This window comes from Barbus barbus (genome assembly GCF_936440315.1).
Source record: "Barbus barbus genome assembly, chromosome: 2".
Taxonomy (NCBI): Eukaryota; Metazoa; Chordata; class Actinopteri; order Cypriniformes; family Cyprinidae; genus Barbus; species Barbus barbus.
This window is the reverse complement of record NC_136730.1, coordinates 19,936,910-19,964,770: the sequence shown is the minus strand read 5'-3', so window position 1 is coordinate 19,964,770 and position 27,861 is coordinate 19,936,910. Positions and strand designations below refer to the sequence as shown.

Genomic DNA, 27,861 nt, shown 5'->3' with positions numbered 1-27,861 from the left:
GTAGTTGAGTCCGCGTGTCAGTGGGCAGTCTGTGTGTGGTACTGCGAGTGTTGGAGAAACTAGCCAAAGCGATTGCGAGCGGCTGGCTCGTACGAGGCAACTTTTCACAATCAGACATTTTTAAACAAACAAGCAAATAGGGATTGGGAGAATTTACCAACAGCGGGAATACTGCGAATTGTGTTCAAGCGAGAACCGAGTCTTAACTGAGGAAAACATCCTCGAAGCGGTTGTAGGCGCTGCTTTTCTAGGGTTGGGATTGATTCCCAACCAGCGCCTAATACTGATCGTATAAGGTCACGAGTGGAGGACTTCGACGTTTCCTCGGTGCAAGGAATTATTGCTGTATTTACATTCGCGGAAAAGGATTTCATGGAGATTTAAGGTAACGCGGAAGATAACTTTCAAAAGAATCCACTTGTAATTTAGACTGTATTTTTTTTAGCTAATTTAACACTCTTCGTGCTTTATTTTCTCCGTTCCTGTTTTGTAATTTGCAAAGCTCCTATTGCCGTATTTACTTCGAGGCTCGACATTGTGCTAAACGGAACGAGTGTATCATTTTTGACCCATTTATCGAGGAATTGCTCTAAGTTGATTGGGGTTCTGTTGCTTTGTCTTATCTAACGTTAGCGTGTTTTACGTTGTTCTGTAATCTTGTGGGGTTACATTCAAGCAAACAGCAGTCAGGTAATCTTGTTATTGCGAGAAGACTCATAAGCAGCTTGTTAGTCGCAGCTCGCAGCGCAGATGACAAGCAGCAAATGTCTGTTTGACTCACTCTACACAACTACTCTGTGTTTACAGCACGCGCTGCTGAATGCTTGACCCTTATCGGAGATAATGAGCCAACGCGCTGTGTTTTTGTCTTGCTTCTCGGCTGTGTGTGTGAAGGATAACGGGGTTAAATCGAGTATAAGAAGCGGGAGAAGCGGTGGACGGACTGGGCTTTGTGTGTCCGCGAGTGCAGGGAGGGGTGACCGACGGGCTCTACTCGGATTACTGAAGAGCGCCACATCCCTGGATCTTCACTTCAGAAAGGATACATTCAAGATGTATCCGCAGGGCCGGCATCCGGTGAGTAACATAAATTACATTGATGCATTGTGTTCAGGCAGCTCCGCGCAAGAGCGCGTTTACCTTCACCACCGTTGAGCACTATTGTGTCGCGTGACGTCTCCCTCGCCTCGGTCCTTTATTTCTCCTCAAACTAAACAAGGATGTACTCCTCTGGACGTCCTTTAACTTGTTAATGAAGAGTAGTGCGTTTTCATTTCACTTTAAATTGGAAAAAAACGTTTAGAAAAAATGAAAGGAGGAGAATCAGCTGCTCGTTTTTCTCCGGGGCTGTTTAGACGCAGTGACCCGTCTGTGTCACGCAGACCGCTGCTGAGTGTTGGAGGCTCAAAACCACCGACGGGCCGAGCTCGAGGGAGCGCCTGGGCACTTCTGACAAACCGCAGTTCAGCTCCGATGAAATATCGTTTCCCTGAAAATCGGGAAGCATGAAATGTGTTATTGACACCCGTGGTTATACCCATGACTTGCTCAAAAACACTGTGAAAGAAAAACCTGAGACCTTGGACTGCCGTAAAAGGAGTAATGGAGAAGGTCGTAGGTTGTGTTGGTTATGGTGGTAAGGAAGTCAAAGGTACAATGACATGCTAAAACACTGTTGTTGGTGTAATGGCATACTGCATCAGACAGTGACTAGGATTATATTAGTAATGTGAAGTTTATCCTTTGCCAACAGTTCACATAAATTATTGATATTTTTTTTCAGGCACCTCACCAGCCTGGTCAGCCAGGCTTCAAATTCACTGTAGCAGAATCTTGTGACAGGATCAAAGATGAATTCCAGTTCCTTCAAGCTCAGTACCACAGGTAAATATGGCTGTGACTCATTTCACACCTGTTACTAGACTCTGATGCTGCTTTGATTCGCTTTAAATCAAATGCAGAAACAGTGCAACCTTAAGCTTTTCAGTTGTTGAAAAGTAACTATAACAATGTTGTACGTAATATACTTGTTTGTTGTAACTGTTTATAATTTCATATTTGTATATGTAATTGTCCCTGCATAAGTACATAATGTCAATAAGTTGCATGTGTATGTGACCACCTAGAGATCTTTAAGTGGCTTTGCCATCCAGGAACGCTAGGAACTCATTATAATATTTTTTCTCTCTCCTTACAGTCTTAAAGTGGAGTATGACAAACTGGCCAATGAGAAGACAGAGATGCAGCGGCATTATGTCATGGTAATAGCAAGATGTGGTTTGTTTTTAATCTGAGGTCTTCTATCTGTTGATCTTTTGTTCCTCTGAAAACATCAATAGGGTCACCAGCCAGCTATCTGAGCTGGTGTTTAGTATCCACTACCCCTATTTATTGTGTGATAGCATTTGCATTGATTGCCCTGGAGGATCAGTGTTGAGGTTATAAGAGTGTGGGTGTTTTTATTTGTTGTGAAATGCCTGGAGGCTGTTTTGGGCAGGGAGTTACTGCTTGTTCCATCCACTCTGACCTGAGGTGCTGAGTGTCTCTTGATTCGTGTGAGGGGAAAAACAGGCTCAGTTGCTCAGCAGCATTTAAGAGACCAGGCCACTGTGAATAATTTGTCAAGATTAAATAATTTTATGATGTGCTGTGAATGTAAACAACAAAGGTCTTGTAAGCTAACAAATTAAATCAAACAGTGCATGCATTTGTTCAGTGGAGGCGTGTATAGTCGTTTTTGTCTTAAATTACAAAGAGACCTGACCCAGATGAAACGTTATCAACCTTCAGGATGATTGCAGTCTCACTCAATATTGACCCATGCGTGCAATTCAGGAATTACACTAATATTAGTGTGGCTGAACGCCTCTTATTAGAAGTCCAGTGAGTGGAAACTGAATTCCATCAGGATGTGATGTAATAGTGCACAGGTTGAACAGTGTTAACCGAGCTCTACTCTCTTATCTTATTTGAACATGCAGTAGATATTGACTCAACATGCCGGCACCTTTGTTAAATATTATTTTTCGGGGGAATGCCGAGTGGTAAAAAGGCAACTACCAGATAAATGAAATGAAATACACAGCCACGCTCTGAGGAAAAAAACAAGTTTGCTGTAGTTGTTCAGATGAAAATTGTCTGAATGGCTATTTTGAGTATAGAAAACCACTTTTCTTTTGAACTGACAGATGCCTATGATGGAACTGAAATGACATTTTCAATGAAAATAAATGTTTGTTAGAGATGGAAGAACAGTGAGGAAAGGGAGAGTAAATAATGGTGGACGAGATGCTTATTTGTCAATCTTTGCATATTTATTTTTTTAAACCACTGTTTAGTAACTGGTGTGAGATAAGCGTGCTTTTATGAATGCTAGTATTGAGTAAATGCCACTAAACAAATGTTGTCAGAGAGATACATAAACATTGCTCTCTACTTCTATAATCAAGCAATTATCTGAGTCCTAGCTTTGGGCACACTTTTCATGTGTTAAACTAGGAAATAAATTGGGTGCATGATATAGGGGATACTCTGCACTACTGCAGTCAATAGCATTGTGCTGTTGTGTGCTAAATGCATTTCTCTCTTTTTTTTCTTGCAGTATTATGAGATGTCCTATGGGCTGAACATTGAAATGCATAAACAGGTATGTGATCTTCTCGGACCCCGTATTATTTTCATTGTACATTGTACATGGGTTTCATTTGTGTGATTTTATTTTTATTGCACAAGACAAATTCTTCTGGTCAGAAAGATGAAAATGGCATGGAAGGATTCTTGCAGATATTACAACGGGTGCGTGCACAAAAACATGCAAGTGTACAGTTTGAGTAGTGAGAAGTATGACTAAATTGATTACCGTAGTAGTTGGATGCATAGTTATTAGCGTCTGTTTGAATTTGGCTTGTTCAAGTCTGAATCCATTTCCAGATTCTGTTCCCTTTTCTTCTCTTTGTTTCCTACGCTGCCCCTATAAATAAAAGTGGAGTCTGCACGCAACAGAACTAAAAATAAAAGAATAAGCAAGAGAAAGTTGGGGTCACTAGGTCTGCTTTGTCCAGCAGGAAATGTAATTTAACCTCTTTTAGTAATTGATATGATTGGTTGGGATCACAGGCAGTCCTAATTTTTGTCAGCCTGTATGTTTTTTTTTTTTTTTGCAGCTGATCGATTTGGCTTTTGTAACCAAGTAAGGTTATGAAATTGATGCATTTTAAAAGAGATACCAGGCAACACCCCCATTTCCTCTATTTCTCTATCTCTCGATATCATTAGTAGTGATATGATGTATAGTCATATGAGGAGGGCTCAGTTTGAAGAGGCCCTTTATGGTTCTCACCCTGAGGCCTCACAAGGTTAATGGTATCAGTGTGAGGGTGGTGAATTGGAACAGCATGCACAATCCATCAGCTACTCCGAGTGTGTGTGTCTGGGCCACATGTCTCTCTCTCACAAACACTGCATTTTCTGAAAGGTTCTGTCAGCCACTTATCTCCAGCTGTGAGAGAGACGGAGAGAAGATGAAAAGGGAGGGAAGGTGCAGGGGCTTTGCGCAAACAGGTTAATCGACTGGCTTTTTTTTCAGAGCCACTCTTTTGTTTATCAATAGGGCTCTGACTGAGTGGACTCAAATGCATGAATTATTCATCGGAGCATGGACTCCCTGCTCTCTCTGGAGTTAGTGATGACAGCAGTCTGATAACACATAGTCTGCCCTTCATATAATGCTTTTGGAAAAGAAAGGAAAGGGAGGAAAATGCATCTAGGTGCCAGATTTGTCATGTGCTTTCAGGATCCACCAGATTCAGATTAGTGTTAAATAACCGTTTTATGTAAACACTCTCGAGAGTTTGTAATGGTACGAGAGTCAATGCTAATCTTGCGGTACGTTAGAGCCTCGGGGCAGGATGGTGAGTTTTACGGTCGTGAGGGGGTGGGTTGGCCGTGTGGGGGCAGGAAGTAGACAGCTTGTCAATGTAGCCCTTTAATTACTGAGCCTCAGAGGCCCCTGATCTGCTGTCCCTCTGTGTTTAACACAGTTCCCTCTGTCTTCATTTTCTTCCTCATTTTGTCCTGAAGTGCTCGTTGCTGATTGAATGCAGAACTAGTGTGTGTGTGTGTGTGTGTGTGTGTGTGTGTGTGTTATCATTGGTGTGGCCATATTTGGTCAGTTCTTTGTGTGTGCACACACTAAGCCAGATTCATTAAGTGAAGCTCAGTCTGTGGCCTTAGAGGGTGAGAGAGAGCGAGGAGGGGGGTTGAGACTGGCAGCGGGGAGGGAACTTGTTCAGATGAATAATTTATTCAGGATTCCAGGAATTGTTTGCCAAGGTGATGATGGTCGATTTGATTCTGAGCCAAAGCAAACTGACTCGGAGCACACTGCAGTCACTCTTCAGAAGTGTTTGTGTACATGTGAGTGAGATGTCTAGTGGTGAGACAATGCGCCTGCATTATCATGGCAGGCCAGTGAAATCCTAACAGAATGCAGACAAGGTTATATTATAATATTTTATTCTGACAGTTTATGTCTAATTTAAAACCCACTTTTTTTTACCTTATCAAGGTTCATTTGTTTGCATTTTTATTTATTTTGTTACATTTACTTTATTGCACCAGTAATCCGTTTTTATTTACATAATGCCTGATATTAAAATCTGTATTTTTGTTTTTTGTCTAGAGAACAATAAACCATGAAATCAATTGCTTTAATAGGGAATTGTTGTCACATTATAATTTGTAAAATGCAAAATAAAAAAATACATTTTAGATTTTTATTTAGCTAAAATTTGCATTTGTTTTAATTGTATAGTGCTTTAAGAATTAACCTTAAGTGAGCGCTCAGTTAAATATCCAGTATCAGCCAACATAATACGTATGTTTTAAATGTAAAGCAATACTCATAAGTTAAAGTCTCTAATATCGAACAATTAACCTATTTGTTTTCCTCCCTTGAAAAAGCTGCACTGAATTAAGTTTTATTGGACTACAATATGTAATCAAATGCAAGCCTATAGGACATTTTAAGCTGCTTGCCGCATTGCATCTTCACTGTTGAATATAGATATTGTTTTGTGTGTGTTTGTGTGTAAAGTTTGGGTCACATCTGTCTCTCAGCTCTGTGCACTGAACCAGGTGGTCGTGTCTGTGTCCTTTGTGTCCGGCTTCAGCAGATGAATGCACAGAGAGACACAAACATCACTAAACAGTTCCAACAGGATTTGTGCTGCATATGCAGCGAGGGCAAGACAGAGACACCCTGTACAGACGGCTGCTGCTCAATGCAGCCTTTCAGCCCGAGGGAAGTCGAGGGTTAGAGGAACCTGTGTCAGGCGGGAAGGAATGAACTCAAGTGTGTGAATGCCACTGAGTGCTTTGGTTTATTTGTTAGCGTTTCTTATCCGTGAAGATAGCTTCATCTGTCATCAGAATGTATATGTTTGAGTGAGCATGTAAATGCAAGTTCAACTATAAAAACTCGCTCCCTACTTTCCCTCCCTCTTGTGTGTAATTGTTCATTGAGTCACAGAGAGAGTGCAGCGGTCTGTGTGTGTGTGTTCATTTGTCAGTGAGTGGCTCTCCTTCAGTGTGCAGTTGTTTTGCAGCATATTTAATCCTCATCAGTGTCTCCCTGCACTCAGCTCGTACCCACAGCAACAGGTAAATGGCTTCTGGCGTGCCATTGACAGGGCTGTGTGTGAGAGCTCTTCACACACTGCTTGACAGCACTGAGCACCTGGGATTGTGAAGCTGAGCAGAAAGCCTCTCTCTGCTGAAGGGCCTTGTTTTCACTCCCTGTGCTCTATTTTTTTTTAATCAGCCTGTGTGGGATCTGTTCTAGTAGCTAACCGCACGCCCTCGGAACTCAGCAATACTGCACTTCCGGTTCTTATCCCATGGTGAGGGGGGTTTAATCTGAGGTTAATTTGTGTTAGGTTAGTTTGTGTAAAGTGATTCTGATTCAGGTCGTTTTTGCAGGAGTCTGTCAACGATAAATCTCACAAAACATGTCCAGGTCAGAAAAAAGAGAGAATTATTTTGCTTAAAGAAAAGAAAAATATTTTTTGCGTTGTGGCAGTTTCATGACGATATTTCTTCCCCCTCAATTTATTACTTGTTTTTTTTTTTGTTGTTTGGTAATTCCCTTATTTATCTCTAAATTGATTCTCTTTTTTTTTTTTTTTTTTTTATATAATGGCATTGCAGTATTTTTTTGTAGCATAATGAGATTAGAGGATAAAATGTGAGTCAATGTCACAATGCAAAAAATCTTAAAGAATATTTGTAGGATCAAGATGCACAAACATTTGTTTTTATGAGATTCACCCTTGTATCATATCTTGCCTAAAGTGTTTATTTTTTTTTAATGAACGTAAATGTAGATATTTTTACCACAAGTTGCATTGTTTGATTCAAGCCGGCATCACAACAGGAAACTGTTTTGCTAAAGCAGGTGCTTACTGCTCTCTGTATTTAGACTCTGTGGTACATAGTGTGCTGTGTACTAACAAGTCATATGTTGTATATCAGTGGGAAAGTCATTTCTGATAACTGCTGTGGAATATCTTCTCCTTTGGACAGCCACCAGGGTTTTTTGGCTCAGGCAGAAGGGTAGTGTTTCCCAGTCTTCCCTTTCTTACACAGACAGACACACACACACACACACAGACACACTTCACCCCACCCATGAAAGAGAAGCCGTTACTCCCCCATCTGCCCCCTTTCATCCCACATTAATTTGCAGAGTTGATCTGATCGACAGGCCGAAAATTCAATTTAATGACCTGCCCCTGTGCGCATAATATGATTTTACTGCTTGTTATGGTCAAGCAGCGCTCCAATTTACATAATGATCTGAGGGAGAGATAGGGGCGGACCGGTTGCTGTGGCAACCTCAGAGTGGCATACAGAAATGTAAGCCAAGGGGAGGGGGGTGAAGCGATGGAAAAAGAAGCTCGGTGGTATGGGAGAGAGCAGGCAGCGATTTCATGTTCGAATATTTCCTCGCTTTGGTTGGATACCAACAGTTTATTGTTGTTGTACGTGTTTTGTTTTGCGAAGGAGTGTGTGATTGTGTAGCAAAGCTGGGCTGAGAAAGCATTAATTGCTCAATGACTCTGAAGGGGTGTGGAGAGGGCTTAGATCCTTTGTTCACATCCCTAGAGACAGTTCATCACAGGTCAGAACTCATCCACTCTCGCCCGCTCTAAAGAGAGACCGAATCCATCAGAGTGCCAGGGTCAGCACCCTCCCACAGACGCAGAGGTCACGCTGCCAAAAAATGAACGGAATGTGGCTTGCAGTGAAAGAAAGAGAAATTTCTCTCCTCCCTCACCTGCTGGGCCATCTGCTCCAACCTATAATCAATTTGTTCACCGCCCCATACTTCCTCTCCCCCCTCCCTCACGCTCTCCTTTCCCTTCTCTCCTTTTCATCCTGAAGCGTTAGCATAGCTCATGTTGAAATATAGCTCTTGGGGGCTTCAGGTAGCAGTGAGTAATGCAGGAGAACCAGAGCATGTTGGCTGATTACCCTGTCTGTCTCTCCATATCAATAAAAGTCATTTTGAATATTGCTGTAGGGCTCTGGTTCCTTTGCCTCCTGCGCTGCTGGAATGGGAGCATGGGGAAAAATGGTAATTGCTCAGTATTGCCATCGTTAATCTCCCAGCACCAAATCAGCATTAGCATATTTCAGCATCTTAATGAAATAATCTGTCTGGGTAATGAGGGGGTGGTGGGGATGGTTGAGGCCAGACGACCCCCCCCCCCCCCCCCCCCCCATCCCTCCTTCCCTCTCTCCATCACTTGGCCAGATGGGCACCGCAGGCCTTCTGCCCATCTTGGCCTGGAAGAGCTGTGGATTTGGCCAGATCTGTTTCAGTAGCAGTGTGCTGGAGCGCCGTTTGGCTTTGTGAGAAACGCACCATATCAGTGCTTGAAGAGCCTCGTGTTCATTATGAGGCGGATCAGACACATGGCAACATCAGCAAAGACAGACGTTTCTGAAGTTTTTACTTCATTAATCAGGAGTTCTGGAGGTATCCCATCATGCCTCGTTTAGATGCACGGAGGCTTGATTAGAGCATTCAGCAATGTGAAAGTAACGTGAAAGTGCTGGAGCGCATGCTGTCGTGAATTAAGTACATTTGCGTGATTTGGAGAAGAGCTGACAACATTTAATAACCGTTCTGTTTGTATGTCTCTTTTTCTATTTCAGACTGAGATTGCCAAACGGCTAAATGCGATTCTTGCTCAAATCATGCCTTTTTTGTCACAAGAGGTAAATATTCTCAATTTCTGTTCATAAAATAAGCCATCTTAGTGCTGTTATTTCTGTTAGCCCATGCTAATTTTCAGTTTATTGATTTGTCTTTTCTCTTTCCTCCAGCACCAACAGCAAGTTGCACAGGCTGTTGAACGTGCTAAGCAAGTGACAATGACAGAGTTGAATGCCATCATCGGGGTACGTGGACTTCCCAATCTGCCTCTCACCGTGTGTATACCCCTCTTTCTCCTTCATTTGACCAGGGCCAGGGATAAACCTGCACACATGCAGCTCAGTGTACTAATGCATTCATGCCTGGCTCCTAAATGACAATTGGATTTATAGTATGAAGCAATAAAGATCAAATTTGCTGCTAAAGAAGGTAAACTAGCCTACTCCCACAGGCGGGGTTTGGGTCAAAGGTGATGCATCAGTTGTAATCCTCCACTGTAAAACCTTCAATCCAACACCTATCACCTCAACAGCTCTTAAAAAGTCCAAGGGCAAATCCGTGATTGCCAGAGACGTTTATACTTGTGTTCTAGGCGGAGATCAGGATTGTTGGTGTGTCTTAGTTCCATCAGTCTCTTGGTGCAGATTTGCCCCTGCCCTTCATGGTCTGATTTTACTGTGTTTTAATTTGTAATGTCATATGTTTACACCATGATGTTTGCTTTTTTTATGCCATTGTTGTTTTTGTCTCGTCAGTGTGTGCCGCTTGGATCATTTGAGCTCATTTGTGCGTGTAGTGCTTCTCTCTCTCTGTGTGTCTGTCACAGGGTTTGAGAGGCATGTGGAGAGAAACATGTTTAGGCTTGTGTAGTTAAGCTCTTGTTTTGATCACACAAAGGGAGAAGTCTAATTCTGTCAGGGTTGTCTGTGATTAGCTATGTTAAATACTTTAAAGAGCTTGTGTTAAGGAGCATTGAGAAGCTTCCTGTTGACTTGGGCAATACAAACCTTATTTATGTATTAGGCTAATTACACTGTGCCTAACCCCTGGTTATTGTCATTCTAAACCCTACATTTAACCCGGAGTAAAGGTATGTTTCACACTTGTAATTTAGAAACGGGGTTAGCAATGCTTTTTACCTGGAATATGAAATGTTGTTCCTGAGCTGAGTTTGCATATTAAATTGTGGTGCAGTGTGAAATGATGTGGTGTTAGAATGCTATGGCTAGATACTTGGCAACAGACAACCAATCACATACCTCTTATTACCGTTATGAAAACGCTTCACTATGTATAAACTGCTTTTGATTTGGAAAATGATAAATGGTAACAAAGGCGTGAATTAGAGTGGGGGGAATAAAGACAGTGTCATGCATATCTTTATAATGTGTTAACTTATAGTACAGCCGGCAACACACAAGATGAGGATGCCGTTAAATGTTGCATGCTGTGGTTGTCCAATCAATGACACTGACATCAAAAGTATTTCTAAATACAACAAAATATTTTCTTGCGACTGTACATGAAGTATTATGATAAAATGCATTATGAAGAAGAATTGGACCTGTTCTGCAGGTATATTAGAGCTAACATTAGCATCATGCTACATAAGACAATTTATGAGATTAATAATACACTTTTACTCAGAACTCACTTTAAACCACTATCGAGTGTTTGTAATAACTAACTTTTGCGATCACGTGTACACTTTGGGTGGCCGCGGTACATTTATAAAAGTAGCCCAAAAAAATCACAACCCACGGCTCTGGAATTTTTCTTGGGACTGTATTTTCAAAATAGCCCAATTGTGTGGGAAAACCACGACCCTGGCAACACTGGTTCTCTGTACCCTTAGCACATATGAGTATACGTATCTCTCGCGCACTCTCTCTCGGACACACTCGCTCTCTCTCTCCGCGTTCACTTCACTTTTGTCGAGCCCAGTGCCTCATAATCACACAATCCCTGCGTCCCAATGTGCATACTATCCACCCTATCTGCCCTAAATGGTATAGAAAATCACTATCTCACAGAATTTAGGATGGATAGTGTGCACATTGGGACGCAGGTAATGATAGATTACCAATGAATGATAGATACCTTTTGCACTGCGATGACGGCAAGAAGTTGGGGTCAATCCTGATCAAACGATTAATTTGTATATATATATATATATATATATATATATATGTGTGTGTGTGTATTATTTGAAATATTAAATCTGCATTGTCACCTCTGTCTTTCAGAGCAAGCACACAATGCTGTAGTTGACAAAGACAAGCTACAATCACATTATCTTGGTCCAGTAATAGTTCTAAAAACCAAACTAGTGTGCTTGCTTAAGCATCTCAGAAAAAGGTGAATAATTACTTTCTTGGTGTCTTAAAAGTTTCCATATGATTTTACAAAAAACAATGATTGTTTTACTAAAATCTACTGAGTAACTGAAATCAAACTTTTATTGATATAGTACTTAGTGTGTCTCCTGTGGTGAGTGTGGCTATCCAACTTTGATTAGCCTGGGCTGGGTGGGTAGGAGGTCCTGAGCTGGGTCAGGACAGCCAGAGGCCGATATTGGAATTCAATTAAGGCAAATGAGCCAAGACTCTGACCCCTGTTTTCAAGGTAATTGCTTCCTCGAATCTGCCTGAATGCAGCTGTCGACGGGGCTTCCATCATTTAACAGCTAGCCATTCAGCAGAGCAGCTTGGCGAGTGGTGGGGGAGGCATGGGGCAGGGCTTGTTGCTTCTGCTCACACATACAAACACTTAGCAGTCACATGGTTGGTGGATAAATAGATGTAGTCAGGCAGACACTTGCCGCACTGTTGCAGGAATTAACACACACTCTCACACACATCCTCACAGGCTTGGAAAAAAAACAAGCTTTTATTTGTTGGCTGGTGAGATGGCAGGAGATCAATCTGTGTGCCCTGATGAAGAGGGGGAGGGGGGTCATTAAAGATTCACTGTTAATCAGGAGCCAGCAGCGTTTGGCACACAGAGAGAGAGAGAGAAAGAGAGAAGGAAGATTGTGAAAGGAGAGAGAGACATTGAGGGAGGGAGTGATATCCACAGGGAGGGGTAGAGGCAAATAAGTGGGTTAGCAAGAGAAGAGAGACGCCCATGAAAGCTTTAGTCTGCGGTACCACTGACCTGTTAAAGTGACGGTGCTGTACATGTCTGTGGCTTGGCTAATAAGTTATAGCCAATAAGGTTTTTTATGTTAATGATGCTGTAGCTGTGCCAAAAAAAGCAACAGTATGAGTAACGCATACACTTGCATATATGCATGCTTGGGCTGTGATTGATCAAATCACAAAGTAATATTAATCATAGTAATATTACAGTAATTTCTTAAAACACTTTAGCTGTATTTGTTTTTAAATTGTAAACTGAGGGGTGGTGATGGCGCAGTGGATAAGACACATGCCTTTGGTGTGAGAGACCCGGGTTCGAATCCACTGTGAGACACCAATGTGTCCCTGAGCAAGACACTTAACCCCCTAGTTGCTCCAGAGGCGTGCGACCTCTGACATGTATAGCAATTGTAAGTCGCTTTGGATAAAAGCGTCAGCTAAATGAATAAATGTAAATGTAAACTGATTTAAATCATAATAATAAACTACAATTTCAAGTTATACATACATCCAAATATACATACAGACTTAGAATATCAGAGGTAAATTCACTTTTAGAGACTGATTATGAGAAGTACCTGATCTCATGAAAGTGCATATAAATAGTATGCCAAATAAAAACAAACTCATGGTATTGATATGCAAAAATTGACTTTGGCGTGTATATGCTATGCGATGGGTAGGATTAGGGTTGTGGGGTAGATGCATATCAGATGTACGTGAAATCATATACACGCCAACAAATTTCGTATCACATGCACACGAAAACTGCGTATTATATGCACGCCAAACACGTGTGTATTATATGCATGCCAAAGTCCATTTTTGCATATCAGTACCAGGAGTTTTCATTTTTATAGTGTACCATGAGACCGGGCTCGAAAAGCATATTAATACAGGTGTGATGGTTAAGCCAAACAAGACCTTAATTTAATTAAAAAGTTGTAAAAATTGTCTTAATGTAGAAGTCAGTGTGAATTTTCTTGTTCTTTTTTTAATGTAAAACTTTAACAGCAGAGGTTTGCTGCCGGTTTGCTCTGTTTAGATACAGAACACCAGATTCATTTAGCATACTATGTCTGTTCATTTGCATTTCAGATTTCACACTAGCAGTATAAATGGCCTCAGTCTGACTCAAAACATGACTTATGATGATAAAGGTGAATGTTTAGCCAGTTATATTTGTCACTACTATGCTATTAGCGGAAGACTAGTAGGGATCATTGTGTCTTTCTTGGACGGTTAGAGTGTTCAGCACTGTGGTTAGGTTAGAAACACACATTTAAATACAAAAGCACCCTTCATTGCTGAAATAGTGTTGGTCATGTGCCTGGGTGGATTTGTGAAGTAGTGATGTGTTATTCATGAGTGATCTTGTGAGCGTGTAATGACATGCTCGTCTCTTTTCTCTCATCAGCAGCAGCCTCATGCTGTCTACCCTGTTCTAATGGTCAGTGCTAAAGACAGCTTCTGTGTGTGTCTGTATATGTGTTATTTGGGTTTTTGAAGTGAAGTTGAGACCCCAACACCCTTTAGACCATAACGCTTCTCAGTGTTATCTAGTGTATGTGTGTTCTGCAGTGTGCTTCCTTTAGTCAGTGGTGTCAAAACAATAGCTGTTTACTGGGAGAATAGTAGTGCTTGTTCACGCATGGTTTATAAATGGTATATTATATTTTTGAGCCCTCTTTACATTAAGACCACTGCAGGACTGCTGTGACATCAATAAAATGTATTTGATGCATATTTTGATTGCTTAAAACAAATTAATGCATTAACTAAATGAGCAACATTTTGCACGAGAAACTATGTATTTAGAGCTAAATTTCTGGTTACAAAATCTTATTGGCAATTCTGTTCACAACTCATATACTTGCACTACTGTTCTTTTTGTTTGTTTGTTTGTCTCTTGTGCTCACCAAGACTGCATTTATTTGATAATAAATGCAGTAAAACTGTTAAATACATATTTACAGTAATTTATTTTAATACATTTTAAAATGTAGTTAATGGCAAAACTGGATTTGTCTTCATTGTCACATGGTCCTTCTGTAATCATTATAATATGCTGATTTCTTACCGCATTTAATATTGAAATTACTTGAATTTATTTGAAATATGTTTTTGGTAACATTTATAAATGTTTTTTACTGTCACTTGATCATTTTTGACCCCAAAATTTTGAATGGTAGTGTATTTCAGCTTTTTATCTGAAATTGAATATTTTTTTCTTAAGCACTATATGGACTGGATTAGTTTTTGAGATGGTTATTAGTTAAGTACTGATGTGGATTGATTTGGGGTTTTGGAGTTATTACTAATATGGGCATGTCTATCTACTGTAGATTTGGGAAGGTCTTGTGCATTGGATATATGTGTCACAGGGCAGTTAATCCAGCAAAATTGGTCTGGTGATAAATTCTATAATTAGTGTGCAATTGTGGGAATTGAGGTATAAATTTATACAAGTCTGTGATTTGGATTCGTATTAAATCTTTTTAAAAAGAGATTCTGATATTTTACCCAAAATGTCTTAAATCCAAAATTAAAACATTTTGTTTATTTTTTTACCAGACATTAAGCAATGGCTAACATAATGTTTAATCCAGATGGAATTAAGATGGATCACACAGTGCAACACACATTTACCTGTTCTTATCCGTTGCATTATTACATCTCCCTCTCTTAGCTGTAAACAGCCACTGCTTTGACGCCATGTGTTACAGGCTATTAAATTAACACAACCATAGAATGGCTTGTCTGATTGGCTGTTGTTAAGGAGGCATGGAGGAGTGGCATAGCCTAGGAGATGGTAAGCACTGACCTGTGTAAACTCTCTCTGAAATATTATGGGCTGTGAGGTGACTGTAGTGGATGCTGTTCATTTGATGTTTGCCTACATTTTGCTTAACTCGCTTGACTTTGCGCGTGTGTGTGTGTAGTGAATGAATGTGTGTACATATTGACTCAGAAAACAAATACCAGAAAGTCATGCACCCTCATTTTAATATCGTTTCTTGATTGTATAGGATAGGAGTGTGTAAATTCTGTTGGAAGCTCATGTAATGAGTCAAGGTTTTGTGTGTTTCTAGTTTGTTGCAAAAACAAAAAAAAAATGCATGTTAATTAGTGTAGATTGTTAAGAGCAGTGCATGTTTAGAAATCTGTAGTATGTGTCGGAGTGAGCTGTTCCTGCTGAGCTCAAGGAGGACATGTCCTTGTGAAGGGTGTCCTGCTTTGATCCAGCCACTAATGGAGGTGTTAGGGTGCCTATGTTCCTCTCCGTGCATCCTGTGTGAGAGGGGCTTAACCAGTCACCTTTATTCAGTGTGTGCTGTCCATATGCCTTTTCCCTCCGACCCACTTGATGTATGTGTGTGTTGACAGCAGCAGCAGCTCCAGGCTCAACACCTTTCTCATGCTGCCCATGGACCCCCTGTCCAGCTGCCCCCTCACCCCTCGGCGCTGCAGCCCCCAGGCATCCCTCCAGTCACGGGCTCAGGGTCAGGTCTGCTGGCGCTGGGAGCTCTGGGCAGCCAGGCGCACCTGCCAGTCAAAGACGAAAAGAACCATCATGACCTGGAGCACAGAGGTAACGCACGTATGCACTGAAGAGTAAACAAAAACAGATGTCCTGAATCGGTACGCTCATGCTTTGGTAAGGAAATAAATGTAAATGCTGACTTGGTCTTTTTCTTTATCTGTTTCTTTCAACGACTTCATCATTCTCCCATGGATAAAGAGCGGGAATCTAGCACGGTGAGTACGGTCATTTGCTGATTTTCCATGTCTGTCTCTAATTGCTTTTTTTATGCAGAACTTCAGTTTTAGTCTGTTCCATACACTTAACTACTGTATGGGTTCATTCAGTAGTTTTTTAGCAAGTGTTTGCATCGTTCTTCTTTGTGTACTTTAAGTACCGATACCACAATAGTGTTAGATGCTGCACTGCCATCTGTCAAAGTGGATCAGCATGATTGTGTCTTACATTTTATGTAAATTACACTGATCTTAATGAGTTTTAAAGAGAAGGCTCTACACTCCAGTTCCCTTACCTGTCCAACAAAAAAAGAACCTGCCTTGAGCATCACATTTCTCCATTTCACATCTCTCACAGTGACTCCTGTTGTGTTCCACAAAATTCAAACTGTTTGGAGCGACATGAAGTAAATTGTGGCAGAATTTTAATTTTTCATTGAACTGTTCCTTTAAATCCTGGCGTTTGATGAAGAGAGCAGTCAGTGGCACGTTAACAGCATGAGGAGAGCAGAGCAGGCAGCATTAGGGCACACTAAGCCTTTTAAAAAAATAATAAAAAAGAGAGGGGAGCCCGCTGTATAATCCTACTTTTAATCCAGGTAAAAAATGCGCAAAAGCATAGGCCAGGGATTAGCAGCGCTATAATTTCATCACAATTAAAAAAGACTTTGACTCTCTATCTTAAAGGATTTGTCCTCACCCACGCTTCATGTCTGCGGCTCCTGGCTCAGATAAACCTGACCCATTCAACCATATCTCATTGCCTCCTCCTTTGTTTCTCCTTGTGCCTCTTTTCTTCAGTTTTGTTCATTGCTCTTTCGCTTGTTCCTTTGGCTCTTTGTCTCCACAGCTCTCGTTCTGTCCCTTTGTGCATATCTCTTGTCATGTTTATTTGCAGTTTTCTTATAACCACTTAGTCTCCCTATCTCTCAAATGCTGGATTGCCCCATTTCGCCTCTTAAACTGGATATGCAGAAAGGTTTGACTTGGCAATAAGAGTTTTTTTTGTGTGTGTGTGTGTTGAATGGGCAGCAGTGTGAATGGGTGTAGTCATGCCTGCAGAAATCAGACTCTGCTGCTGATTAGCGCTTCGTGCAGCAGCGGCCATCCTGCTCTCTGTCCGCCAGGACTTCCTGTTGTCACGGGTCATCTGATAGCACCGCTCTGACTTTGCTTATTGAGTCACGTTAAGCCTGTCTTAAAAGGTCAGCCTATTAAAGCCGCATCTGAGACGCACACATACACGCTCCCCTGTCAGGCTGAGAGAGCAGTCTAGGTCTGTTTATTACTTTTGGATTAGCAGAAGAAGGGGGTGGGGAGAGAAATGGGCTGCGTAGTGCTGACAAAAGCAACACTGAGATTGTTGTAGAGTGTTTGTGAGTGGGGTTTAAGCTGCCAGGATTCCTTTGTGTCGCCTCCAGGAGAGCATGGAGTTCCTTCTGCCTGGAGATCACTTCCTTTGGCCCAGCCACATCCTCCTTTTCATTTGTCTCCCCTTCTCTCTCTGCATGAATAGAGGTTTGTCAGTCAGACCGAGAGTGTGGGCTTGGCGCTGAGATCATGCACTGGCAGTGCCACACTCTCTGGCCCAGAGATGGTGCCCGCCTGCCCAGCCGTGCTCACAGAGGGAGCGCCACTCAGCTGCTGCCACTCTCTGTGCATTCTGGGCTATGTAGCTCCAGCTGCTCTTCTTTCCTCCTTTCCTGTCCTATCTGCTGTGACTTTCTCCTATGGTACCTACTCAAAGTTTAAGAATACTTTCTTAATTTTTGAAACCACCCAAAACAAAGTAAAGTAGAGAGGTGTGATTTTAGGAAAAAAAAGATCATTACTGTTTTTATGTATTATAATTATTATACAAGAATTAGTGTTATTGGAATGGAAGGTCCAGGTTTGCTGAGCTTGTTTTTGAAGGGCTTAACAATTTGTCAAATTTTCATTATTGCAGTTTACAATATTAAACAAAATAACAAATAATTTTATTTTACAGAAGAACTGTAAAATTACAATACTGTGGCTGTCTTCATTTATTATGTTTCAAGTATACAAATCAAAGTAAACAATCAAGCTTTTTAGACAGAAAACCACAGGATTTCCTTTAACAGCTTTTCATTATAATTTAGGGTAGATGGTTGGTTGGTATGCGTTTTTTAAATACACACATGACACAAACTCAGCTCATGCAGAGATGTAGTTTGTGAGGTTCAGCATTTACTGTGAACAAGCCTCTTTGAGAGTCTGCTGCTTACTTGTATACAGAACGCTTCCCTCCAAAACACACGGCGCATATTTATTTTTAGTTCAATCACAGCATTTGCAAGTTGATAATTGCCCTACGCCACATTGCCATTTCACTTTTACTTCAATTTAATTGTGTGGTTCTACAAGTGGTTTTGGCAGAGGGCCGGGCAGTAAAAGTGGCATACATGGACCCGCTCCCTCTTTTAAGGTCCAGTCGTTGTGGTGAAAGGGTGGCTGTTTGCTGTGTTTTTGTCGGGGCGGGCATGTGCAGGAGGGTAGGAAAACAAGCTGTCATCTGGCTGGTTAACTCTTGGGGTGAGGGGCCGTTTATTCTGGTCTGGTCTTTGCGTTTCACTGTGTTGTTCTCTCTCTCCCCCTCCATGCCGCAGGGATAAGTTTTCGCTTGACACTGCTGTCCAGTTTGGCGCATTGGCGTTGTGTAATGCTTGGTGCAGGTTGCCCAGGGCTGCGAGGTTAGCCCAGAATGTTTGAAGTGTGGTGTGGTCAGGCAGGGTTTAGAGGCCTCGCTCTTCAGGGATAGTTTGCTCAGCTGTCCTGCCTGCTTTGCTTCATGGGGTCTGGGCTTGCTTGCTTGGCAGGCCCCACGCTCTCTCCTTTTCTCCATGCCAGGGAGTGTGGGGTGATCTAACAGGACCTGGGGCTTAACCCCCTCGCTTCTCCGTGTTTACCTTGTACGAGCGAGGAATTTACACACATGGCTCGGTGGCCCCATGTCGCCTCTGATATTTGTATCTGTGCTGCTGAGAGTCTGGGCCATCCTGAGCATAGCTGACTGTCTGCAGCTAATGAGCAGATCCTAAAGTGTCTTATGTTATTTTGAGGGAGACGCCCTTACATGGAGTGTTTGTTTAAAATATAATAAACCTGCATATGTAAGTATATGTATGCTACGTGATATTTAAAGGGGTTCTATAAGTTTGCGTTTCTCAAGATTGCATCTTTTGAGGGACGATCTTGAATTATTGATTTGACGCAAGTGTGAAATGTTTATATTCTATAAATGTAGCATTATTTCAGGAGAACAAGTGTTTGTATTGTCACCAAGTGCACAGTGGTAAGCGTTTATTTGTGATTAGTGCTGATCGGCATTTTATTTCTTTGTCTAAGCAGAATAATTCAGTATCACCGTCAGACAGCCTGAGGGCCAGTGAGAAACACAGAGGCTCGTCTGAATATAGTCTGGACCCGAAGAAACGCAGAGTGGAGGAGAAGGACAACATGAGCCGATATGTAAGATTCTGTATAATACAGCCCCACATATACAAATCGGTCGTTTTAAATGGACACTCATATTGTGAACTTACTACAGATTTAATTAGTGTTTTAAAGACTATTTTTAAAGACTAAATGTAGTCTAAATATAGAGGAAATGATTTTGCACTGTTGAATATCTAATATTTACAGATCTCTAAATGATGTTACTGATATATTGTGCATCCCTAATCAAGTCATGTTCTTTTTGCTGTTAAAATCATATACTACTGTTCAAAAGTTTTAGCAAGGTTGCCAAATTAATCATAAGTGTCAGTAAATACTTTTATATTGTTACACAATTTCTATTTAATTTTTTTAAAAGCTAGTCCTTTGTGCTTTCTATCTGTCCAGTAGTCCTAAAAACAGTTTGAAATTAGAAAGCTGTTATTTTACATTATAATAATATTTGACAATATTACTGTCTTTACTGTATTTTTTATCAAATAAATGCAGTCTTTGTGAGCATAAGACTTTTTTTAAAAATGCTAAAAACTCTTACTGACCCCAAACCTTTGAATGGTAGTGTATATTATGGTGAATGTATGTATATATATATATATATATATATATATATATATATATATATATATATATATATATATATATATATATATATATATATATATATAAACTATATATACCATGCTAGAAATTTATGATTGGGTTTATACTGTCAACTTTTACAGCCAGCTGTGTTTTAGCCAAATATTTTTTCTCATATCCATGTTATTTTTAGAAATCCATTATTTTCTTGGATCACTCCAGTATTTAACTGTTCTTTATACACTACAGGACAGTGATGGTGACAAAAGTGATGATCTGGTCGTGGATGTGTCCAACGAGGTAAAAACTAGTATACGTGTTTCCCATTTTTGGTTGTAGAACTGCTACTCTTTCATATGTGACTGATGTTTCTCTTTCCCGCTGATCCAGGATCCAGCCACTCCAAGGGTCAGCCCATCTCACTCTCCTCCTGAGAATGGACTTGATAAGGCCAGAGCACTGAAGAAAGATGCCCCCAACAGCCCGGCTTCTGTGGCCTCCTCTGGGAGCACCCCCTCCTCAAAAGTGAAGGACCACTCACATGTAAGCGTTAGGGAATAGAGGATGGGCATTTATGGTGTCAAGCCTCTGCGCATTTGCAAAACCCTCTTCCTCTCCTCAGCTTTATAGCTGCAGCGTAAATGTCAGATTGAAGCGTAACATGAATACATCAGCTACTGTCAGACAAACAGCAGCTTAGCCACTAGCCTTGGCTAATATCTCTATGCGCTTAGCTAGCCTCAGAGGGGAAGAGGAGAAAAGAGAGAAGAGAGAGTGATTAAAGATGAGTGAGAGGATGAGGTCTTGGGGAAGGGTTCGGTCTGAAGTTTAGCTTTATCCTCCTCCGCTATAATGAGCTGTCAGTGTTTGACTGGATTAGTGCGAGAGAGCTCTCTGGATTTGAGCATTTGTGGTATGTAGCTTTAGCTCCGTTAATTCCATCTCTGTTCCTTCATCTTTCAGAACGACAAGTCCTCCACCCCAGGTTTAAAGTCCAACACCCCCACCCCACGCAATGATGCTCCCACCCCAGGAACCAGCAACACCCCTGGGCTCAGGCCCATACCCGGAAAACCACCAGGCATGGAAGCGCTGAGTAAGTAGTAAATGTGCACTTTTAAACCTATCCATTCACATTCATTGAAACTTTTGACCATATTTTTGAGCATTGGACAACTTTTTGAAACCAGCCACCTGAGCTAAATCAGTGGCTAATCTGGAGCCAAACAAGAAATGATGGGGCTGTGCTAACCAGTCAAACCTGTAAGTGTATGCATGCATTTATAGCTTTTCAACTTTGGCTTTTCTTCTTCATATATTCCCAGCAGCACCTGCTCTACGTACACCATTGTCGATTGCGGCGCCATATGGGTCTCCGTTCGCCATGATGGGTCACCACCCAGAGATGAACGGCTCGTTGACTAGTCCAGGTGTTTACCCTGGCCTTCACATTTCCCCTCAGATGAGTGCCGCAGCCGCTGCTGCCTATGGACGCTCACCTATGGTTAGACTCCATGTCTTTTTCTTTGATTACATAAACATTCTTAAAGGTTTGCAGAAGCTTGTTATCCTGTTCCAGTTTTCTTTCTGTCACACACACACATACACCTCCTGCTCCTCTAATCATCTACAATTGCCTTTAATGGCTCTCTTCCATAACTCAGAGGCTAACTTTACATCCATACGCTGTTAGGATAGCATTCCGGTTAAATATTACCTTTTGCGTTTGTACTGCGTTTGTTCTACTTCTGTGTTTGCGCTAATGGCATGTGAAGTAACACTTGTCTGGGGGGTCTGTAATAATGGCTTGAGGGGAGAGAGAAAGTGCAAACGAGCTAAACTAGAATATTAACAATATATTACAATATGGCAATAGAGTTGACACGGGAAAAAATAGACTTTAAAATCAGTTTCTGTTTGTTTTGCAGCATACTCTTTAATGCTAAGATACTAAGATGTCTGTGTGTTGTAGGCGGGCTTTGATCCTCATCCCCACATGCGTGCCCCTGGTCTGCCAACAAGTCTGACCTCTATACCTGGGGGGAAACCGTAAGTGCTGTTATTGAACTCAAACTATGCATAACATGCTACTGTTAGAATTACTTTTAGTTTTTTTTGGTAGGAAATGCTTTAATTCAGCAAGGATGCATTAAATTGATCCACCCTCAATACCACGACTGAGGTGCCCTTGAGCAAGGCACCGAACCCCCAATTGCTCCCCGGGCGCCGCAGCATGGCTGCCCACTGCTCCGGGTGTGTGTTCACGGTGTGTGTGTGTGTGTGTGTGTGTGTGCATTTGTTCACTACTCACTGCTGTGTGTGTGCACTTGGATGGGTTAAACGCAGAGCACCAATTTCGAGTATGGGTCACCATACTTGACAATACGTCACGACTTTCAATTGATCAAATATTGACGTGTTCTTAAAAATATAAAGTAGCACAACTGTTTTCAATGTTTCAAATGTTTCTCGGGCACCAAATCAACATATTAGAATGATATCTGAAGGATCATGTGCCATGTTTGAGAATTTCTTATTGATTATTGATCATTCCAATTCTTTTATCTCATTCTTTTGTTCTAATAAATAGGGCCTACTCCTTCCACGTTAGCGCAGATGGCCAGATGCAACCAGTACCTTTTCCTCCAGATGCTCTGATTGGACCAGGCATTCCCCGTCATGCCCGTCAGATCAACACACTCAGCCATGGTGAGGTGGTGTGCGCTGTAACCATCAGCAACCCCACGCGGCACGTCTATACTGGCGGCAAAGGCTGCGTGAAGATCTGGGATATCAGTCAGCCCGGCAGCAAGAGCCCAGTCTCACAACTCGACTGTCTGGTAAAAATTCATGTTGTCTAGTCAGTCCACACAAATTACCAGAATTATCTTTCTGAAGTACAGTTTCACTCTCTTTAATTTTTTTAATATTTCTATTTTTAATTTTTATCCTCCCTTTAATCCCCCTGCTAAATAAAGAACCAATCTTCGGGCTGTGTAGTTACTCTACGGGAAAATACCATGATGGCTCTCCATTATCCCCCTCAGACTGTGTAACTTTTTTTGTGTCTTGCATGTCCCTGTGCTTGCTCCATAGTGCAGAAAGTGGTGTATTTGATGAGCTGCTCGGCCATTATAAAGTGATTTAATTTGTCTGAAAGCATGGACTTATTGATCTCCCTCAGGAACAGGTCTAGAATTCTCCTGCTAATTTGAAAATGTGCTTCATCCTGGTGCTGTAACTAAAAACCCTTAAAAGCTTTTCCCTACCCACTTACCATTCTGTGCCCTCTTATCGGCCGCCTCTCCTCCTCGATTAACCTTCATAAACACAGGTTAGACAGGATTTAGAGAGCCAGAGCAAATAACAGGGATCTGAACAGCTGCTTTTCAGCCCTGCCATTTAGATTGGTTCACCTCTTCAGCCTGATTATTGAGGGGCTGGAGAGGGACATTTGTACACATTCTTGTAAAATTTTCTGTCTCTCAACATGTGTTCCCCGCTTCTCTCTCTCTTCAGAACAGGGATAACTATATCCGTTCCTGTAAGCTGCTTCCGGATGGCCGCACTTTGATTGTTGGAGGGGAAGCCAGCACTCTGACCATATGGGATTTGGCCTCTCAGACTCCCCGTATCAAAGCCGAGCTCACCTCTTCTGCCCCAGCCTGCTATGCGCTGGCGATCAGCCCTGACGCCAAGGTCTGCTTCTCCTGCTGCAGTGATGGAAATATTGCTGTCTGGGACCTTCATAACCAAACCCTTGTTAGGTAAGAAGCATGCCAAGTGATGCTGCATGAAATAGTGTCTCTTTGTGCATAGAGATGTATACGCTCTTCTGATGCATTAAACAACGATGTGTATATGTCTTGTCTATGTATGTAGGCAGTTCCAGGGCCACACAGATGGTGCAAGTTGTATAGACATTTCCCATGATGGCACTAAACTGTGGACAGGTGGACTGGACAACACAGTGCGGTCCTGGGACCTGAGAGAGGGACGACAACTCCAGCAGCATGACTTTACTTCACAGGTAAATATTGCGCGCACACAAATCATATATAAACATTGTGTAATATATAATATCGTTGTGAAATATTGCAATTTATAAGCATTTTTATTATTATAAAATGTAATTTATTCCTGTGATGACAGCTGAATTTTTAGCAGCCATTACTCCAATCTTCAGTGTCATATGGTCCTTCAAAAATAATTTTAATATGCTGATTTGGTTCTTAAGAAACACATTATTAATGTAGAAAACATGCTGAACCTTTTAGATCAGTTTGTGATGGGCTTTGTGCTTTTGTGCTCTCATCTAGATCTTCTCTCTGGGCTACTGTCCGACGGGCGAGTGGCTGGCTGTGGGAATGGAGAGCAGTAATGTGGAGGTGCTTCATCACACCAAGCCTGACAAGTACCAGCTGCACCTGCACGAGAGCTGTGTCCTCTCCCTCAAATTTGCCTACTGTGGTAAGATACTGTTACTTCACCTTTTATGTAGCACATCTTGCACCTAAGAATAAATGGGGGGGGGGGGGGGTACAATAGACTTGCTGTAAAATATATTTGAGACATGACATGGGAAAACAATTGCACAGAGTACTTCAGCCTTACTTTGGTATTCAGTGGTGTTTTTCCATTTTAGTGGGGCCAGGTTGCACTTTGTACCACCCCCAGCGCTCTCTCTCTTTTTCTCTTAATGGCCAACTCTACTTCCAAATAAGTCGAGCTGTAGTGAATAGTCGTTTAGATCAGCCTTGACTCTGTACCCATTAGTGCGTGTGTGTTTGTTCTATTTCCTAAAGGTAAATGGTTTGTGAGCACTGGGAAAGACAATCTCTTGAATGCCTGGAGGACTCCCTATGGTGCCAGCATTTTCCAGGTATGTCAATCAATACCTCATTCCCTCCCCTTGCTACAGACCATAATACAGTGGAAATGTTTGTGTGATTTGTAGTGTGAGCTTCTTAGATTCTGTTTTCAGGCTCTCTTTGGGAGTTTTATACCTGTTGTAATAGGGTCTTTGAGCGATGGCTTTTATTTTTGCTGTGGAGATGCAGCTTTACAGAAAATGGGCCATTAGAATGCATGAAATGACATCTTTGTTGGTTTGAGGAAGTGAAGCTGCCATTTTAGAGCCATTCTGAATGGCCTTGTCAAAATAATGGACATCATTAAAAAACAGACAATCAGTAGTGTCAGTGGAGCAGCTACAACTTTCAATCAGTATTTATTGTTTAAGTTTAAAGCCATTACATTGTTTTAAATAGGTAAATATAAATAAATGTTTCAAATATATATCTGATGAAAAACCTCTAAAACTGAAATAACTGAAATAAAATGACTAAAAGTGACATGATAAATAAAGCTAAATGGAAATGTAAACAAGTAAATAAAACATTTTACTCTGTCAACTGCCACTCCACTCTGGGTTTGTCATATTGTTTGCTCTGTTTACTGGTGAGCATTTGCTCAGCAATATTTGTGCTTGGTTTTTTGACATGCAGGCAATATTCCCTGAATTAAATTTAAAACCTCTTTGCAATCACCTTTTGCATTCACCATCTCTGTCACTTTTCACTAAAATGTTATTTTTTTTTATTTTTCCTCCCTTCAAGTTGACTGCTGACATGAGCTGTTATGATAATCTATTAATACTGTTTAACACAAGGGGAATTCTTGCTGACATTCAGTTAGATGATGGCCGTTAAATTGTTTGACGACTTAAGTCTCCCTGCTTCAGGCAAAAATCACACAACTCTGCACTGCTCACATATGTTGCCAATTGTCTACACACCTACTTGCCTCTCAGAGTGGCTTAAATGCTTCAGTTAATATTTAGAAGGGAGTGATGTTGACATGCTGCTCTTTGCTTTATGATGTCACCGAGACTGTTTGATCATGTCAGCTAATCGTTTTCCTGCTTTCCTCTCTCCACAGTCCAAAGAGTCGTCCTCTGTCCTGAGCTGTGACATCTCCGCTGATGATAAGTACATTGTGACAGGATCTGGAGACAAGAAGGCCACTGTGTATGAAGTGATCTACTAAATTCACTGCTTTGCCAGATATAAAGACCCATGTATGGAGTTTCTCTTTGGGCCTGATATTTAATGGATTCAAGGGATCACTCCTCCAACTTGTCCTCCTTTTATAGTAGGAACCCAGGTTAGGAACTGGTTGGTCCATTGGGATCGGTTCCCAGATGTTTTTATTTTTAACGCACCTGGGTTCTTACAGCAGTGGAGCGGTCCTCTACAGATCCAAGCGGAAACATGTTAAACTGTCCCAAGGACTTCCTGACAGCACTAATGTAGTAAATATTGTCTTGCCTTTTCATTCGGTCTGCTCATGGGATTGTGTGTGCCTATTCCTTCCATAGTATTTTTCCCCCGCCTTTCCTTCCTTTTAACAAAAAGTGAACAATCTGTGATGTAATATGAAGCAGTGCTTCAGTTTTAACCTCCCGCTCCCTGGGCAATTTGTTAAAAAGTGTATATATGGAGTAATAAAGACGTTTTATAAATATAATTATATATATTTCCATGTCCTGATATACTTGTGATGGGTTTCTTTGTCCTCATGTCCTTAATGCTTGATGAATGTAGATTAGGACACACTTTTTCATTTTGACTTTGTAAGCTCACTCTCTGGGCTGCCCATTTGCTAAAAGGCTCATGTGGAAAACCCCTTCCTGATCTTAGTAATTCTTTTTTGCTTTTTGAGCCTATGTGCTGTTCATGGAAATGGGATCAGACAGGATTCCTGCAGAAGTCAGAATACGACAGAAACAGCCCAGAGGAGAGAGAGGAGATGTTTGTAAATTGACAGCGATATTAAACATGGAGAATGACTAACTGTACTACTTTTCTGTGCCCTTTGCATTGAGTGGCGTCTTGTTGGAAAGAGGAATTCAGATAATGAAGTGTGATTGTAACATGCTGACTCGGCGTGGATCGCACATTGCAATGAGTAACTTGCCAACTGATCCCATAAGCGGCCCCACTATAGTTCGCTGTTGTTGAAACGGGATGTGACTCACCCCAGTGATTGACAGCTTACTTTTACTGTAGAGCTCCACCCTAATGAGCCTGCAGCCCTGTTTTCACTCACAGATTGATGTAAATCTTCTTCTACGTGAGTGATTAGAGTCAATTGGGGATTCATTTCTGTACAAGTTGAGCCAGTTTTCTAATGAATCTATTCATTGCCTGCACTGACTTTGGTGGAAGCTCTGTGTGAAAGTGTGTGCGCATGAGAGAGAGAGCGAAGAGAGTGGCACTTTTAAACCTGATCCTGGCTAACCATTTTAGTGTAAATGTGGACTGTTTGAACTATGGGAACTGGAGTCTGCTTCATGGGGCCACAGCAGAATCGGTCATGGCAAACTCTGACTTTAGTACAGTACAAAACCTTGACCCACCTGCCTTTCACAACCTCGCTACTTCACACAAGTATGTAGCAAAATGTGTCAGCACTGATAATGTACAGTTGTTAATAATTCAATAAACTCTTTTTTTTTTTTTTTTTTGTAAAACGTCATGAATGTTGGTTTAATTGAGAGCACCACTGTGGGATTTGAATCACAGGCTGGGTGTGTCACGTTAACCCCATATGTCTTCAGTATGGAGACTAATGACAGAGGCTGGGAATGCTGGATATGTTGTCTAGATGTTCCCACATGGT

The 27,861-nt window shown here is 41.4% G+C and overlaps 1 protein-coding gene across 12 annotated transcripts; it reads left to right on the top strand.

Annotated features, from left to right (window-relative positions):
- On the top strand, positions 1-27,039 carry LOC306886867 (transducin-like enhancer protein 3-B). 12 transcript variants are annotated; one of them, XM_079444203.1, is made up of 22 exons: positions 1-385; positions 895-1,077; positions 1,784-1,884; positions 2,198-2,261; positions 3,602-3,646; positions 9,220-9,282; positions 9,391-9,495; positions 13,778-13,810; positions 15,748-15,952; positions 16,103-16,119; positions 19,492-19,611; positions 20,428-20,478; positions 20,569-20,721; positions 21,142-21,274; positions 21,504-21,682; positions 22,151-22,227; positions 22,769-23,018; positions 23,698-23,945; positions 24,061-24,208; positions 24,498-24,648; positions 24,984-25,060; positions 26,119-27,039. In XM_079444203.1, exons 2-22 carry the CDS (start codon positions 1,054-1,056, stop codon positions 26,224-26,226), a joined length of 2,352 nt encoding a protein of 783 aa, XP_079300329.1. In that variant the 5' UTR covers positions 1-385; positions 895-1,053; the 3' UTR covers positions 26,227-27,039. The 12 variants fall into 12 exon arrangements, with proteins under 12 accessions (XP_079300329.1, XP_079300335.1, XP_079300334.1 ...); XM_079444209.1 differs by lacking the exon at positions 13,778-13,810 and having other exon boundaries at positions 15,751-15,952; XM_079444208.1 differs by lacking the exon at positions 13,778-13,810 and having other exon boundaries at positions 21,507-21,682.
- The last annotated feature ends 822 nt before the right edge of the window (positions 27,040-27,861 follow it).